The sequence below is a fragment of the Heptranchias perlo genome, chromosome 8, assembly GCF_035084215.1.
Source record: "Heptranchias perlo isolate sHepPer1 chromosome 8, sHepPer1.hap1, whole genome shotgun sequence".
Classification (NCBI taxonomy): Eukaryota; Metazoa; Chordata; class Chondrichthyes; order Hexanchiformes; family Hexanchidae; genus Heptranchias; species Heptranchias perlo.
In genome coordinates this window covers 14,132,736-14,146,022 of record NC_090332.1, presented here as the reverse complement: position 1 = coordinate 14,146,022, position 13,287 = coordinate 14,132,736, and the positions used below count along the sequence as shown (strand labels likewise).

Sequence of the window (13,287 nt, the reverse complement as noted above, 5' to 3'; positions counted from 1 at the left end):
AAACACCGGAAGCATGTAAAGTAAGGAGAAAATGGATACAATCAGTGTGCTATGCTGATTTAAAGTGATAAGTGCCAAAATGGTGTCTAACGCTCAACTCAAGGCAAAGTCTTAACCACGACCATCTGAACGGGTCTTAGAGTGCCTGCAGGACCCCCACCAGTACTATTTAAAAGGACCATGCAAGATTTTCAGGTTAGTGGCTGGATTATTGCTTCTGGCTGCTGATACATTTGTAACTGTTTTTGAAGGTCTCCTATACTTGAATACTGGGACTAGGGGACATAGCCTAACGTTTAGAGCCAGGACATGCAGGAATGAAGTTAGGAAACGCTTCTACACGCAAAAGGGTGGGAGAAGTGTGGAATGCTCTTCTGCAAACGGCAGTTGATGCTAGCTCAATTTTGAATTCTAAATCTGAGATTGATAGATTTCTGAGAACCAAGGGTATTAAGGGATAAGGGGCTACGGCGGGTATATGGAGTTAGGTCACCGGTTCAGCATGATCTCATGGAATGACAGAACAGGCTCGAGGGGCTAAATGTCCCTGCCACTTGCTGCCTCCTGTTATGCGCCACCTTCTTCTGCAAGAAAGCGGGATGTGTGTCTGGGTGATGTGCCTGTCATGGTTGAATAGCTGCCAGTGTGTGTGGCCTGTGAGTTGGCAGCTTGCAACAGTGGTAATGTGTAAGGGTGAGAGGAAGCATCTGATTGGAAGAATTGAGTACTGATGGAAAGAGTTTGTTGGTATTTGGGTGATGGGGGTGTAGTGTGTGGAGCAGTGAATGTGGCTAGTGGTGCAGTTGGTAGGAGACGCCACTTGACAGTTGACCTCACTCACCTTGACCACTCGTGTCAAAGCATTGAACTTCTCCCTGGACTGCATCCATGTTTGTGGTGCTGAGCACCTGGCATTGACTTCATCTCCCGTTGCCTCCCACTGCCTTTTGGCCATATGTCTGGAAGGCCTCTTGCCCCCCCCACCGCGGATATAGGATGTCCCTCCTTCTGTCCACCTCTTGCACCAAAGCCTCTAGTGCATCAGCAGAGAACCTTCATGCACGTGCTGTCACAGGCCTGGTAGATCAGCAAATTGGTGAGGTCTGGCATGCAGATTGGAGGATGTGGGATTTAGTAGTGTGCAACCTTTATTCAAATGTTGTAACATAACTCATCAGTTTGTAAACATAATGATGGGACCTGCATCTGTGCTTTACAAGTGTGATGTCTGATCTCCATGCAGACAGCAGACTGTTATTTTTAGCAAATAACAGGTACTGGCTACCTTTAAGAGATTTTAAGAGACATCCTCCCGTCAAGAGATTGGGGCTCCCCCTACTGGTGGAAAGTGTGCATTTACTTGAATCGACATGTAAGGCCGAGATTTCAACGCTGCTTGAAGGTGAGTACTGAGGCCGGACGCAGGGGCCATTGGGCGCAGGTTCATAGCGGGTCGCGCTACCCGTGCCTAATATTAGGCCTTATCCAATTTTTTTCCCCCCAATGTTTCATTAATGATTCAGCTGTTCCCCTTCTATATAAAGAAAAGAACAAACTTGCATTTATATAGCACCTTTCATGACCTCAGGACGTCTCAAAGTGCTTTACAGCCAATGAAGTATTTTTGAAGTGTAGTCACTGTTGTAATGTAGGAAATGCAGCAGAAAATTTGCACACTGGAAGCTCCCACAAACAGCAATGTGATAATGACCAGATTATCTGTTTTAGTGATATTGGTTGAGATATAAATATTGGCCAGGATGCTGGGTAAGATTCCCCTGCTCTTCTTTGAGATAGTGCCATGGGATCTTTTATGTCCACCTGAGAGGACAGACGGGGCCTCATCCGAAAGACTGATCATACGGGATGCTTTTTTTTAAGTTCCTTCCTGGAGAAGAAACATCCCTGGGGGAAAAAAACTTCAAACAAAAAAAATACATTTGATATTATATCTTCCTGAAATTTATTTTTAAACAGCAAGAGATATATATTAGTGTTGTTTTGAATGTTGCAGTAATTTATTTGATGGATGAGATCTAAAACAAAGGTATTGAAAATGACTGTTTATAAAACAACTAATAAATTTTGCATGAACAGGATTGCATTCTCCAGTTGAAATTTGGAATTATTAATTCCACTGTTTGCTGAACTATCTTAAAGGTTTTAGCATTAAGACGGGGGGAAATCCTATGTTACAGCAATTTTAGTTCTGTCTTGCACCTATTTCTGCTCTGCACGGAATAGTATATGCATTACTGAGAACCATGCATGGATTGTTTTACAATCGTGACACTTGTTTTCCTGCCTGATTCTTAAATTTCAGGTTTGAGAGGTTTGAAGTATTAGCAGTGTTTGCTGCCACCGTCCTGGCACAGCTCGGGGCTCTGTTTATACTCAAAGAAAGGTAGGAATGTGGGTCTTTTTCCTTTTGATTGACACTTAACATTTTACCATGAAAATTTATCCTGGCCTGACATGCATCGGGCTAATCAATATTTTATGAATGCAAGAACACAATTGTTCCTTTCAGCATTAGAGCAATAATTGGGGAATTTGAGAGTATTTTAGAATCGTGCCAAAGAAAAGAAGAGGAGGGGGTGGCGTACTTTGTTGGCTACGCATTGGTGTTACTTTAAGGTTTTATCCAGATTCAGTATGATTGATAAGGGAATCCAAACCAAAGATTTAGTAATTAAAAAGCTCAGCAATTAAAATCCATTACTGCTAAATAACATTTTAAGAGTTCTAATATTGGTTAGACCAGAGATTACCTATTAATTTCTGGAAGCTTTTCCATTGCGAAGAATCCTTGTTTAGTGTGAGAAATGGTGGTTTTTAAGCTATAAGTAATGAAGCTTATCATATATTACTGAGCTTACTTAATCAATCAGTCAATAAATAAGTGGATAAATAAAAAGTGCCGTTATTGGACTATCATAAAAATACATGACCATTTGGAGGCAGAAGGGGGCCTCAGCTTCAGCAGTAAGTTTAAAAGACCATGTTCAAGTAAATGAGCTTAATGCATTACATCGCTTGTGCTTCCTGACTTTCAAATTTTCTCCTTCCGTTAAAATTTTTTCTTCCATGCTGTGTACCTAAGAACAATGCAGGTACCTTGGTCCAAGGTTCCTGCCTGTATTGCTCTGCAGCCAACCACTTGTAATACGAGAGCAATTCGAGTTTATTTACCTCTGTTTTTCAAAAATTATTTTTCTTCTCTTGTTCCTTCCCCTTCCGCTCCTTCACATTTTTCTTCCCTGACCAAGATGATGACCTGGAGATCTGCTGTCAGGCCTCTATTATTGCTGTTCTGTAGATAACCACTAGGAGTATTCAAGGCCAGCCTAGCATGACTGACACTCTGGGCCTCGATATTTACTCAGGGCTGTGAAGAGAGCGGGGGGAAGGATTTCCGGATAGGAAACCCAGAAGAATGGGTTTCCCGGATGTCCTGACGTTTTTGATGTCAGGGCGTCTTCTAAATTTTTTCAACAGGTTTTCTGCCCGACAGGCAGCATGATTGACAAGCTGGCTGCTTGTTTGGACAGGAAAGCAGCCGGGGTGCAGATGCCAGATAAGTGGGACATCGAGGTGGGGTGGGAGGTTGAAGCTGGACATCAGTAGTGGGGGGGGGGGCGGAGATCGTGATGGTTAGTCATTGTGGTGGGGGGGGGGGGGTCAGACATGGGGGTGGTCAGCCGATCGCTTGTGTGGGATTGCGGCAGGTAAGCTTGTTGGGCCTGGAGGAAACGCTCCTGCTTTTCCTGGTCCACAAGCAGTGCAATAAAGACACTTACCTTTTGATCCGGGCCTTCTTGCCTCCTCTTACGTGACGTGAATCAGAAGGCCGAGGAATCCCAGCCCGCAGGAGCTTAAAATAATTAAAAATCTATTAAAATCGAGGCCCGCAGCCTCCTTTTAAAAGATTTTACTGACTGACCCACCTCCGGAGAGCGGGCTGGTCGTCGGCCCCCTGACCCACCTCCATTAAAACCGGAAAGGGCAGGTTGGGGTCGGGTTTACATTTTTACAATTTTTATCTTCCCACCCGCACCCCCCCCCCCCCCCCCCAGCCCACCTGTTCTTGGGGGTTAAAATTACCCCCCTGATCTTCTGTTTCTCTTTTTTCTCCCCTCCCCCCCTCTTCCCCTCCCCCTCTCCTCCTCGCCAAACTTGTAGGAAACCCTTAAGCTTTTTTTAATGCCTCCCTTTGATAGGCTGACAGATATTCAACTCACCATATTGGGCATCCCATCCATGAAGCTCCTTCCTGGCCTCTGTTATATAGCACACTATCTACCTAGACTTTTAATTTTCATCAACCAATACAATTGTCAATTAGAGAAAGAGGCAGATATAAAAACAAGAATGCATTTTTATTAGGTTAATTCTGGATGGATGAACTAAGGTTGCTGAATGGCCTTCCTTATCCATAATTATCTTGTGATCTGTGTGTATTTCTACTGTTCATTTTTTTAATAAAGTTGGTATGTGCCTAATTCAAACCTAAATGTGAAGATTGAAAAAAATCAAGCTTCCCATTTTTAATGTTGTCTTCCTTCCGCTCCCCTTTTCTATTGAAGGTATTTATTTGTCTTGTATTGGTACCAACAACCATCCAGTGCCTCATCCTAGGGGCTATCTTTGCGTGTAAGTTGCAATAATGAGAGCCAACCAGCCTACTAACAATCAGGAAGGTTGTCACTGCTGAGCTGAGTCTTGTCCTTATCCAAAGATCAGACTTCCTGCATAGTAATCAGGAGTGGGAAACCTAGCATGTTTTTTTTCCTCTCCCTCAAGCACAGGGACACAGAAAAACTATTTTTTTGTGCTCTGACAGATCAAGTAAGGATCAAATTGGCGATCTTGCTGACCCATGTTCCTCAGTATCACACCAATTTGTTGTAAAATATAAATTAATTTAAAATATTTCTTGGCTTTAGATTTGAGTCTGGACACCTTAAAGGGTCCAAAGTGAAATGAATTCAGAGCATATCAATTATGTCCCCAGTCGACGAGGCCACTGTAACAAAAAAAAATTGCAATCAATTGAAGTTGTGCGTGCCCTTTTGAGGTTGGGTATTGGTTTTAAATTCAGGATAATGCAGAGAAAGCTATTCGTTGCATCTGCTTCATGCTACAGATGACCTGGATTGCTTGATGCTGTCACAGAGGATAGAGTAAAAATCTGTTTCAAATCTTTATAAGATAGATCTAGGAAAAAAGGAAGTCAGGAATTCTGTTTTCGTAATTTGTGTACTATACAGTTATTGCAGCATTGTACGTTTTAAAGGCTGCATTGTCAAAATTTCTAGAGACACTCTGCCTGTTGTCTATATAACATGCATGTATCTTTTCTGAGAAGAAAAACATTAATATCAGTTCATGTAAACAGCTGTCTATACAAACATGTTGAATGTAGTCTCCAGATGTATCATATGATTTTTAAAACTACTAAATTGCTGGCTGCATAAAGTTTCAAAATAACTCTACATCACCTGTGGTAGCATCACTGTTAGAATAAGATATTTACAAATCTTTACTTAAATTTAATCCTGAAAAGCAATAAAATATGCAGGCAATATTCAGTTATCTGAATGTACTGTGTTGTGTAGAATGTTAATGGTTTCGGAGAAAATTATTTGTGTAGCTGTCTGATCATAGAAAATATCTACTTGCCAAGCTGCACAACAAATTAATTGTTATGGGCCTTATGATACATTACACCACCAGTCTCCCAATACCTGTTGGTAAATACAGTGTATCGTTGAGCCATGCAGACCATCCCAGATTTGATTCCTAGTCTGTGCTGAATTAGCTGATCACAGCTGGAGCAGAGTTCGGGGTTTTGCAATTGATCTTGTGACCCCACCCCCTGGGCTAGGAAAGGAAAAACCAACCAGGGTTCCCCTACCTGATTACTATACAGCAAGTAATCACTTAAGCTCGGTACTGTAGGGTAATCAGCATCCTTGGAATTATACGCCGCCATACGTCAACACCTTCAGAAGGGGTGAAAATTGGGGAGGATTTTTTTTTTAAAAGGCACATGATCTGTTATAACTGCTAATGATGAAGGAGTCAACAGATTAACATCAATATCAGCAAAAGTGCATTTGTTGTCTTTTATACATTTAAACCTTTATGTATCTTATTGTGTAATGAAAGCAAGTTCATTTCTAAGCCCTGTAATATATTAATATATTGGCAACCTCTACAGTTTAGAGTTGAAATATTTAATGAAGTAGATGGGCTGTTGTTGTTTCTGGTTGTCTGAATATTTATGTATCAACTGTAGTTCCATATATTCAGCCTGATTGATTGCCTGTATCAGTCTTGTAAACACAAGCTAATGTACAATAAGCTTATGAGGGAGTAGGAGAGAGAGGAGTACACCGTTCTTGCATAGAAATGAAGTATGATTGCTTTCCCGATCTTTAGCAATGCAGCGGGTTAATTCCTTTGACTTTTTTTTAAAACAGTGTGGAGCGATTTGTAGAACAGCCTGAAATCCATACGTAAGTTTTTCGATTTAGTTCTGCATGAGCAAAAATTTAGTAATATCTTGGCAGCAAAATTAAACGTTTTTCAGTTTTTCTTAAATAAAGCCAACTATTCACAGGTGATGTCATGCACGTCAGCCCTTTGTTGTAAGGGAAAGGACCAGTGCATTTGATGAATCCATGCTTTAAATCCCAACACAACTTGTAAGATTCTCTTCAAATTAATCCTCCTTTTAGCCACAAAGGTTAAAGAGGAAAGCACTTTCTGTTCAAAGTTACATATTACATAGAATTTACAGGAAAGACAGGCTATTCGGCCCAACTGGGCTGTGCCAGTGTTTATGCTCCACATCTAACCCTATAAGCATAACCTTCTGTTCCTTTCTCCCTCATGTACTTGTCTATATCCCCCTTAAATGCATCTATGCTATTTGTGTCAACTACTTCATGGGGTAGCAAGTTCCACATTCTAACACTCTCTGGGTAAAAAAGTTCCTCCTTACTTCCTTATTGGATTTATTAATGAATATCTTATATTTATGACCCCTAGTTTTGGATTCCCCCACAAGCAGAAACATTTTCTCCAAGTCCACCCTATCAAAGTCCTCTTAGATTCTAAATGGAAAAATAATAGGAGGACATCTTTGGGTCTTGGTTTTCAGCAGAGCCCTTAGCTCTAGAGCTGCACTCAGGTCAGTCCAAAGTCATAGCCTTCATTTCCTTTGGAGCAGCTCCTGGGCACATGGGGGAGCTGTCTCTGCAGCAATGTCACAAAGCTGCCAAATGAACATGTCATAAGCATGTATTGTTTATGTATAATGGGGTGTACCATTAAAAAAAACCCTCTTCACTATCTCTTTCCTCCCCCAGGTTTTCTTGCCCGATAATGGAGAAACTGTCTTATGCCATTAATAATTTGTCTATTGTAAATTCCAGTTTGTTTTTGCATTTCTTCAATACTAACTCTACAATGAATCTCAGTTTCATAGATAGTTGCATGTTTAGTAAATACAAAACAAATGAATTTTTAGAAATATAATTACAGGGTATGTAATTGTTAAAATAAAAATCAGTTTCCATGATTTGCTAAAAACAAATTTTATCCTGCAGGGGGCGCCTCCTTGTTGGTACCTTTGTGGCCCTGTTCTTCAATTTACTTACAATGCTGTCTTTGAAGAACAAGTCTTTAGCTTATGTCTCTGAAGGTACGTTGCTATCGAAAAGCTACATACTAGCCGTAATGTGGTAGCAATTTGCAATGACCTAGATGTTGTCTACAAAACAGCTGTTAATCATGTTTAAATGATGTCAAGAGAGTCAATTATCTACAGGAATCCATCAAAAAGGATAAATTAAAGTGGCTTTAAAAATAAAAATTAATGATCAAAAAAAATTGCTTTCTTTACAGTATGGGCTTCAGGGGCATTCTACACAACTCTGTTTTATAGCCAACATATTTCAGTTATTCTTGCAAGGGTCGAACGATGTTCTCCACATGTGTTCTGCATTAACTCTTTTAGGACCGTAGTAAAGTTTATTTAATACAACAAGATGACACTTTCTTTTGAATTTGAAGAGAGACACTCCATCAGGGACATCTATTTGTCAGGATATGGTAAACTTTATTCTCTCATTTCCATTTTTAATGTTACTTCCAGCTGTGGAAATTAGTTAGAAAGGGTTTCTTAGCCTGACAGTAGCAAGGGAGCTGAATCAACTTTAGCGTGCATTTTCTCATTAACCTGCATCTCTATTTCAAATGTTAATTATTAATTTAATTCTCTAACTCCTCCAGTCTGTACCCCTGATGTCATCAACACTCACTATTTAAATGCTTTTTTAATTCAAATCTTTAAAAGGACTCTTGATGATAGCAGTCTCCTACTCATCTTTTTTATTTGATGTAAAAGTACAGGTGCACTGAAGAAAGAAATGTTCTGTGCTCCTGTACTTCTCTCAAATTCTAATACCCAGCATCAGCATTTAAAACACAAACATTTACGCAGATGTTGCATTATACACAATGTCATGTTTTGAAAATTCAAAGGCTTTTCAGTGTTTATAGGTTTGAATAGGTAACTTAATTTCCCATATTAAAACAATGTAGATTTACAGCAAGCACCAGAGCAATACATGTATATAACACAAAAATGTGCTTTTTGTAAGCAATGTAAACTTTTACAAATTGTTCCTCCCCCAAATCCGTTTCCAGTATCAGCTGGAAGTGGAAACACTATTTGAGATTAGAAATCAGTACACACTTGTCACGTTTTGAAAGCTCTACAGAAAAGGTGGGACATGGATGTTGTTTTCCCATTCTGCTGAGATTCTGCTCTCTGCCACATTGTTGTGGGAAGATGCTGAGTGGGCCATTGGGAAAATCATTGTTGGGCCACTCTGGCATACCTCCTGGCAAACAGCTGAAGAATGATATTAGAAGCAAGTTGGCTAAGGGAATTGGGGAGAAAAAGGGGAGGTGGGAAATATAGGCTATAATAACCCTAAAAATAATCAGGCCATTCAGTGCTTTAGATTATAATAACTGATTATTTTGCACCAAAGTCTGCTAGTTTTGCTAATCAAGCGATAAGAAGTGTCATATATACATCATCGCTGTAAAACTTTGCATGCACTTCCCAAATGGAAATTCTGGATTACTATACTGGAGTATCTCTTTGGTTTTTTGTTAATCTTCAGGACTCACTGTACTTCTCTGCAGCTTTCTCCCATAAAAGAATTGAACTGTGGGGTATATTCATATTCTTATTTTTATAAATATCCCATTCTGTCAAATATGGTATAATTTTTGCTGTTTGATCGGTATGAGTTAGAAAATGTGGAAGTATTAGCCAAGATGTAGTGTAGAACACAGGCTATTTTCTAAGGGCAGGCAAAAGCACAAGATGTATCTAATGCAATCAATAGTGAATGTCTTTTCAATGATGTAGGAGACCAGGGAGCTGATGATGGGCAGGAAAAGATTATGTGAAGAATATGAAAAAGTAACAGAGTGAAGAGATCGTTGGGGGAAAGTTAAGAAAGATGAGGATCTGCTAAAAGAGCAAGAAAGTGAAAAAAAGAATGAGGAAAAAAAGAAAGAACCTGCATTTATATAGCCCCTTTCACAACCTCAGGATGTCCCAAAGCACTTTACAGCCAACAAAGTACTTTCAAATTGTAGTCACTGTTGTAATGCAGGAAAATGCAGCAGCCAATTTACATTCAGCAAGGTCCCACATACAGCAATGAAATAAATGGCCAGATAATCTGTTTCTGGTGGTGTTAGCGGAGGGCTAAATATTGGCCAGGACACCTAGAGAACTCCCATGCTCCTCTTCAAATAGTGCCATGGGATCTTTTACGTCCACGTGAGGGGGCAGACGGGACCTTGGTTTAACCTTTCACCCGAAAGATGGCACCTCCGACAATGCAGCACTCCCTCAATACTGTACTGAAGTGTCAGCCTAGATTATATGCTCAAATCTTTGGAATGAAGTTATAATCAAGGTAATATAGTTATAGATAAATAGTCAGCCGGATGATGAGTTTAGGTTTTTGCACGTTTTGGGTGAGAACTGTCAGAGGCCCAGTTGAAGAGCACAAACTGAAAGACTGCTGTAAAATGAAAGACCATAGGTTTGGATAAGTAATTTGTATTTTCACCCATCACACATAGGCACATCTTTCTGTGCTGTAAAATTCTAAGATGATATTCTCAAATATAAACACTGCAAAACTAGTGTGGTTCAAGGCACATCTAATTATTCTAATTACCTTTTCATTAAGGTGCAAACTTACTTGTGTTTGTTTACCTGCATAATAAGTTAACTCTCTGTTATTTATTTCATGGACCAATCATGCTGTTTCTTTACATAGATTACATAGAAATTACAGCATGGGAACAAGCCTTTCGGCCCAACCAGTCTGTGTTGATGTTTATCCTTCACGTGAGCAGTAGTCCTAACTCCTTGCACCTGCCCTGTTCCCATATCCCCATATCCCTAAATCTCTTTATTTCCTTCTTTCAACCAACTGTCTAATTTATTCTGGTTTCTGCTTTGATCACTAACTCTGGTAGTGCATTCCACAGCCTCGCAACCCTTTATGTTTAAAAAAAAGTTACTCCTGCTCTCTCTGCTAAATTGCTTATTATATCTATGACCTGTATTTCAAGACCCTTCAATCCATGGAAACTGTCTGTTTCTATCTACTTTGCCCCACCCCTTCATAATTTTAAACACCTCTATCAAATCATCTAGGAATCTCCTCTGTTCTAATGAAAGCATCCCCAAATATTCAGGTTTTTCTTTAGATTTACATTTCCTCATGCCAGGCAACATCCTAGTGAATTTGCGCTGTCCCTTCTCTATTGCCTCAATATCTTTCCTACAGTGTGGCATCACTTCTGTGAAACCTTTAGTTGAACCCAGCTGGTGTTAACCAATTGAGTATTCATGACCTTGCTAGACGGCATCTTGGGACTAATCGGACCAAGTGCGTGAGAGATTAGAAACATATCTTACTCATCAGTCTCTGATTAATCCACCAAAACACATGTTCAACAAATATGGAAAGATTTAGTTGCTGTTGTAATTTTTTTCAAGACTTATTGGTCTTGGTTTTAATTTAATTTTTCACTTTTATGACTCTGCATGGCTTTTAGAATGAATTGAGTGGCCTAAGGGTTTGTATAGAAATAGGGTGTCACTTCACAGCTGCATAGGTGCTGCTGGTGAGTTTAACAACATATGAAAATATTACCACATTCAATCTGTTTTGTTGGTAGTTAAGTTTTTTTTTTACAACACTTCATCAATATTTAAACATCAGAGTGACAATCACCGTGAGAGCGATTACAGGCTTTTTAAAGTGGAGTTTTTTCAAGGGTACGAACAAGTCACAACAGCAATTTGAAATCACAGTCAATTTGTCATAAGTGATTACATACACTCCAGTAACTATGCCTTCCAGTTAATCACTTCGGGGAAGAAACTATTGCCTCATGATGTGCCGTCAGATTTCCAAAACAGAATCCCGTATTCTGCTACTGGATTTAATATGTCATCTTTTTTGATTGTTTTGCCAATTTTCTCCTGAAAATGGTGACTCATGATAGCATGGGGACCAAGCGTCCTCCAGTGCTTTACCCAAGTGACTGTCCTTCAGATTTGAGCTAGGACAGTGAGTATTTACAATGTTATAAACCATGGGAGCGAGGACGATAAACATCACAGCCAAGCCCGAGCCATAAATATTTTCATTGGATAGCAATCATTATTGTGAAATCTGCTCTGATTGTTCCCCTCTGTAATCCAGGGGCATTAAGGCAAACTGCAGTGCCCCACTGCCATCCTGGCTGCGATCAGCTAACTGAGCATAGACAGGAAATCAAACTTGGAAATTCCTGGTCTGTGAGGTTCAGTTTATTTGCTGGTTTGACCAACTGCACCATGGGTTTAAGAGACTTTTTGCATTAAGCTGTGCAAACACATTACCACTGTATTATTGGAGAGATTTAATACTAGAAAGTAATTGCCTCTATTCACTTAGTTATTATGGTTATTTTATGGTTGCAGCAAAATTAAATTGCTCAGAAAGTACATGTTTTGTTAATATGGTTTATCAGTTCATTAGTCTTGACATTGAGATTTTCAAAGTAATATATTGGCACATTTATAAAGACATTAATTTTAATTAAAGGAAAACTTTGGGACTGGGTGATAGAGATGTGAGTTAATCTGCTTTCATTTCTTGGATGTGAAACTAGCCCAAAATACCTCCTCTTTCTGCCAGTTGTGATGGTCCAATATGACATGACTTCGAGCAAGTGCCACATAAAGCTCAGACATCGCCCCGATATGGAAAAAGACACAATCAATACGAGAGTCATTTCTAGGACCCTCTTAAACAGAGATCAGTCTGAGATTTGGTGGAGACTAGAGAGCCTGCCCTCTCTACCGTATGTGGTGCATGGCTGAGAGAGCCTGCCCTCTCTACCGTATGTGGTGCATGGCTGAGAGAGCCTGCCCTCCACCGTATGTGGTGCATGGCCGAGAGCGCCGGCCCTCTCCACCGTATGTGGTGCATGGCCGAGAGAGCCGGCCCTCTCCACCGTATGTGGTGCATGGCCGAGAGAGCCGGCTCTCTCCACCGTAGGTGGTGCATGGCCGAGAGAGCCGGCCCTCTCCACCGTATGTGGTGCATGGCCGAGAGAGCCGGCCCTCTCCACCGTAGGTGGTGCATGGCCGAGAGCGCCGGCCCTCTCCACCGTATGTGGTGCATGGCCGAGAGAGCCGGCCCTCTCCACCGTATGTGGTGCATGGCCGAGAGAGCCGGCCCTCTCCACCGTATGTGGTGCATGGCCGAGAGAGCCGGCCCTCTCCACCGTATGTGGTGCATGGCCGAGAGAGCCGGCCCTCTCCACCGTATGTGGTGCATGGCCGAGAGAGCCGGCCCTCTCCACCGTATGTGGTGCATGGCCGAGAGAGCCGGCCCTCTCCACCGTATGTGGTGCATGGCCGAGAGAGCCGGCCCTCTCCACCGTATGTGGTGCATGGCCCAGAGAGCCTGCCCTCTCCTTCGTTTGTGGTGCATGGCCGAGAGAGCCGGCCCTCTCCACCGTATGTGGTGCATGGCCGAGAGAGCCTGCCCTCTCCACCGTATGTGGTGCATGGCCGAGAGAGCCGGCCCTCTCCACCGTATGTGGTGCATGGCCGAGAGAGCCGGCCCTCTCCACCATATGTGGTGCATGGCCGAGAGAGCCGGCCCTCTCCACCGTATG

General features: G+C 41.4%; 1 protein-coding gene across 1 annotated transcript in view; it reads left to right on the top strand.

The window, feature by feature from the left end:
• The window catches only part of slc30a6 (solute carrier family 30 member 6), a 111,034-nt gene that overhangs the window by 57,708 nt on the left and 40,039 nt on the right, over nt 1–13,287 (top strand). Inside the window, exons 7-9 of the mRNA XM_067988694.1 lie at nt 2,324–2,404; nt 6,486–6,521; nt 7,617–7,711. Of these exons, the coding sequence (XP_067844795.1) occupies nt 2,324–2,404; nt 6,486–6,521; nt 7,617–7,711 (212 nt within the window). The remainder of the gene's footprint in view (nt 1–2,323; nt 2,405–6,485; nt 6,522–7,616; nt 7,712–13,287) is intronic.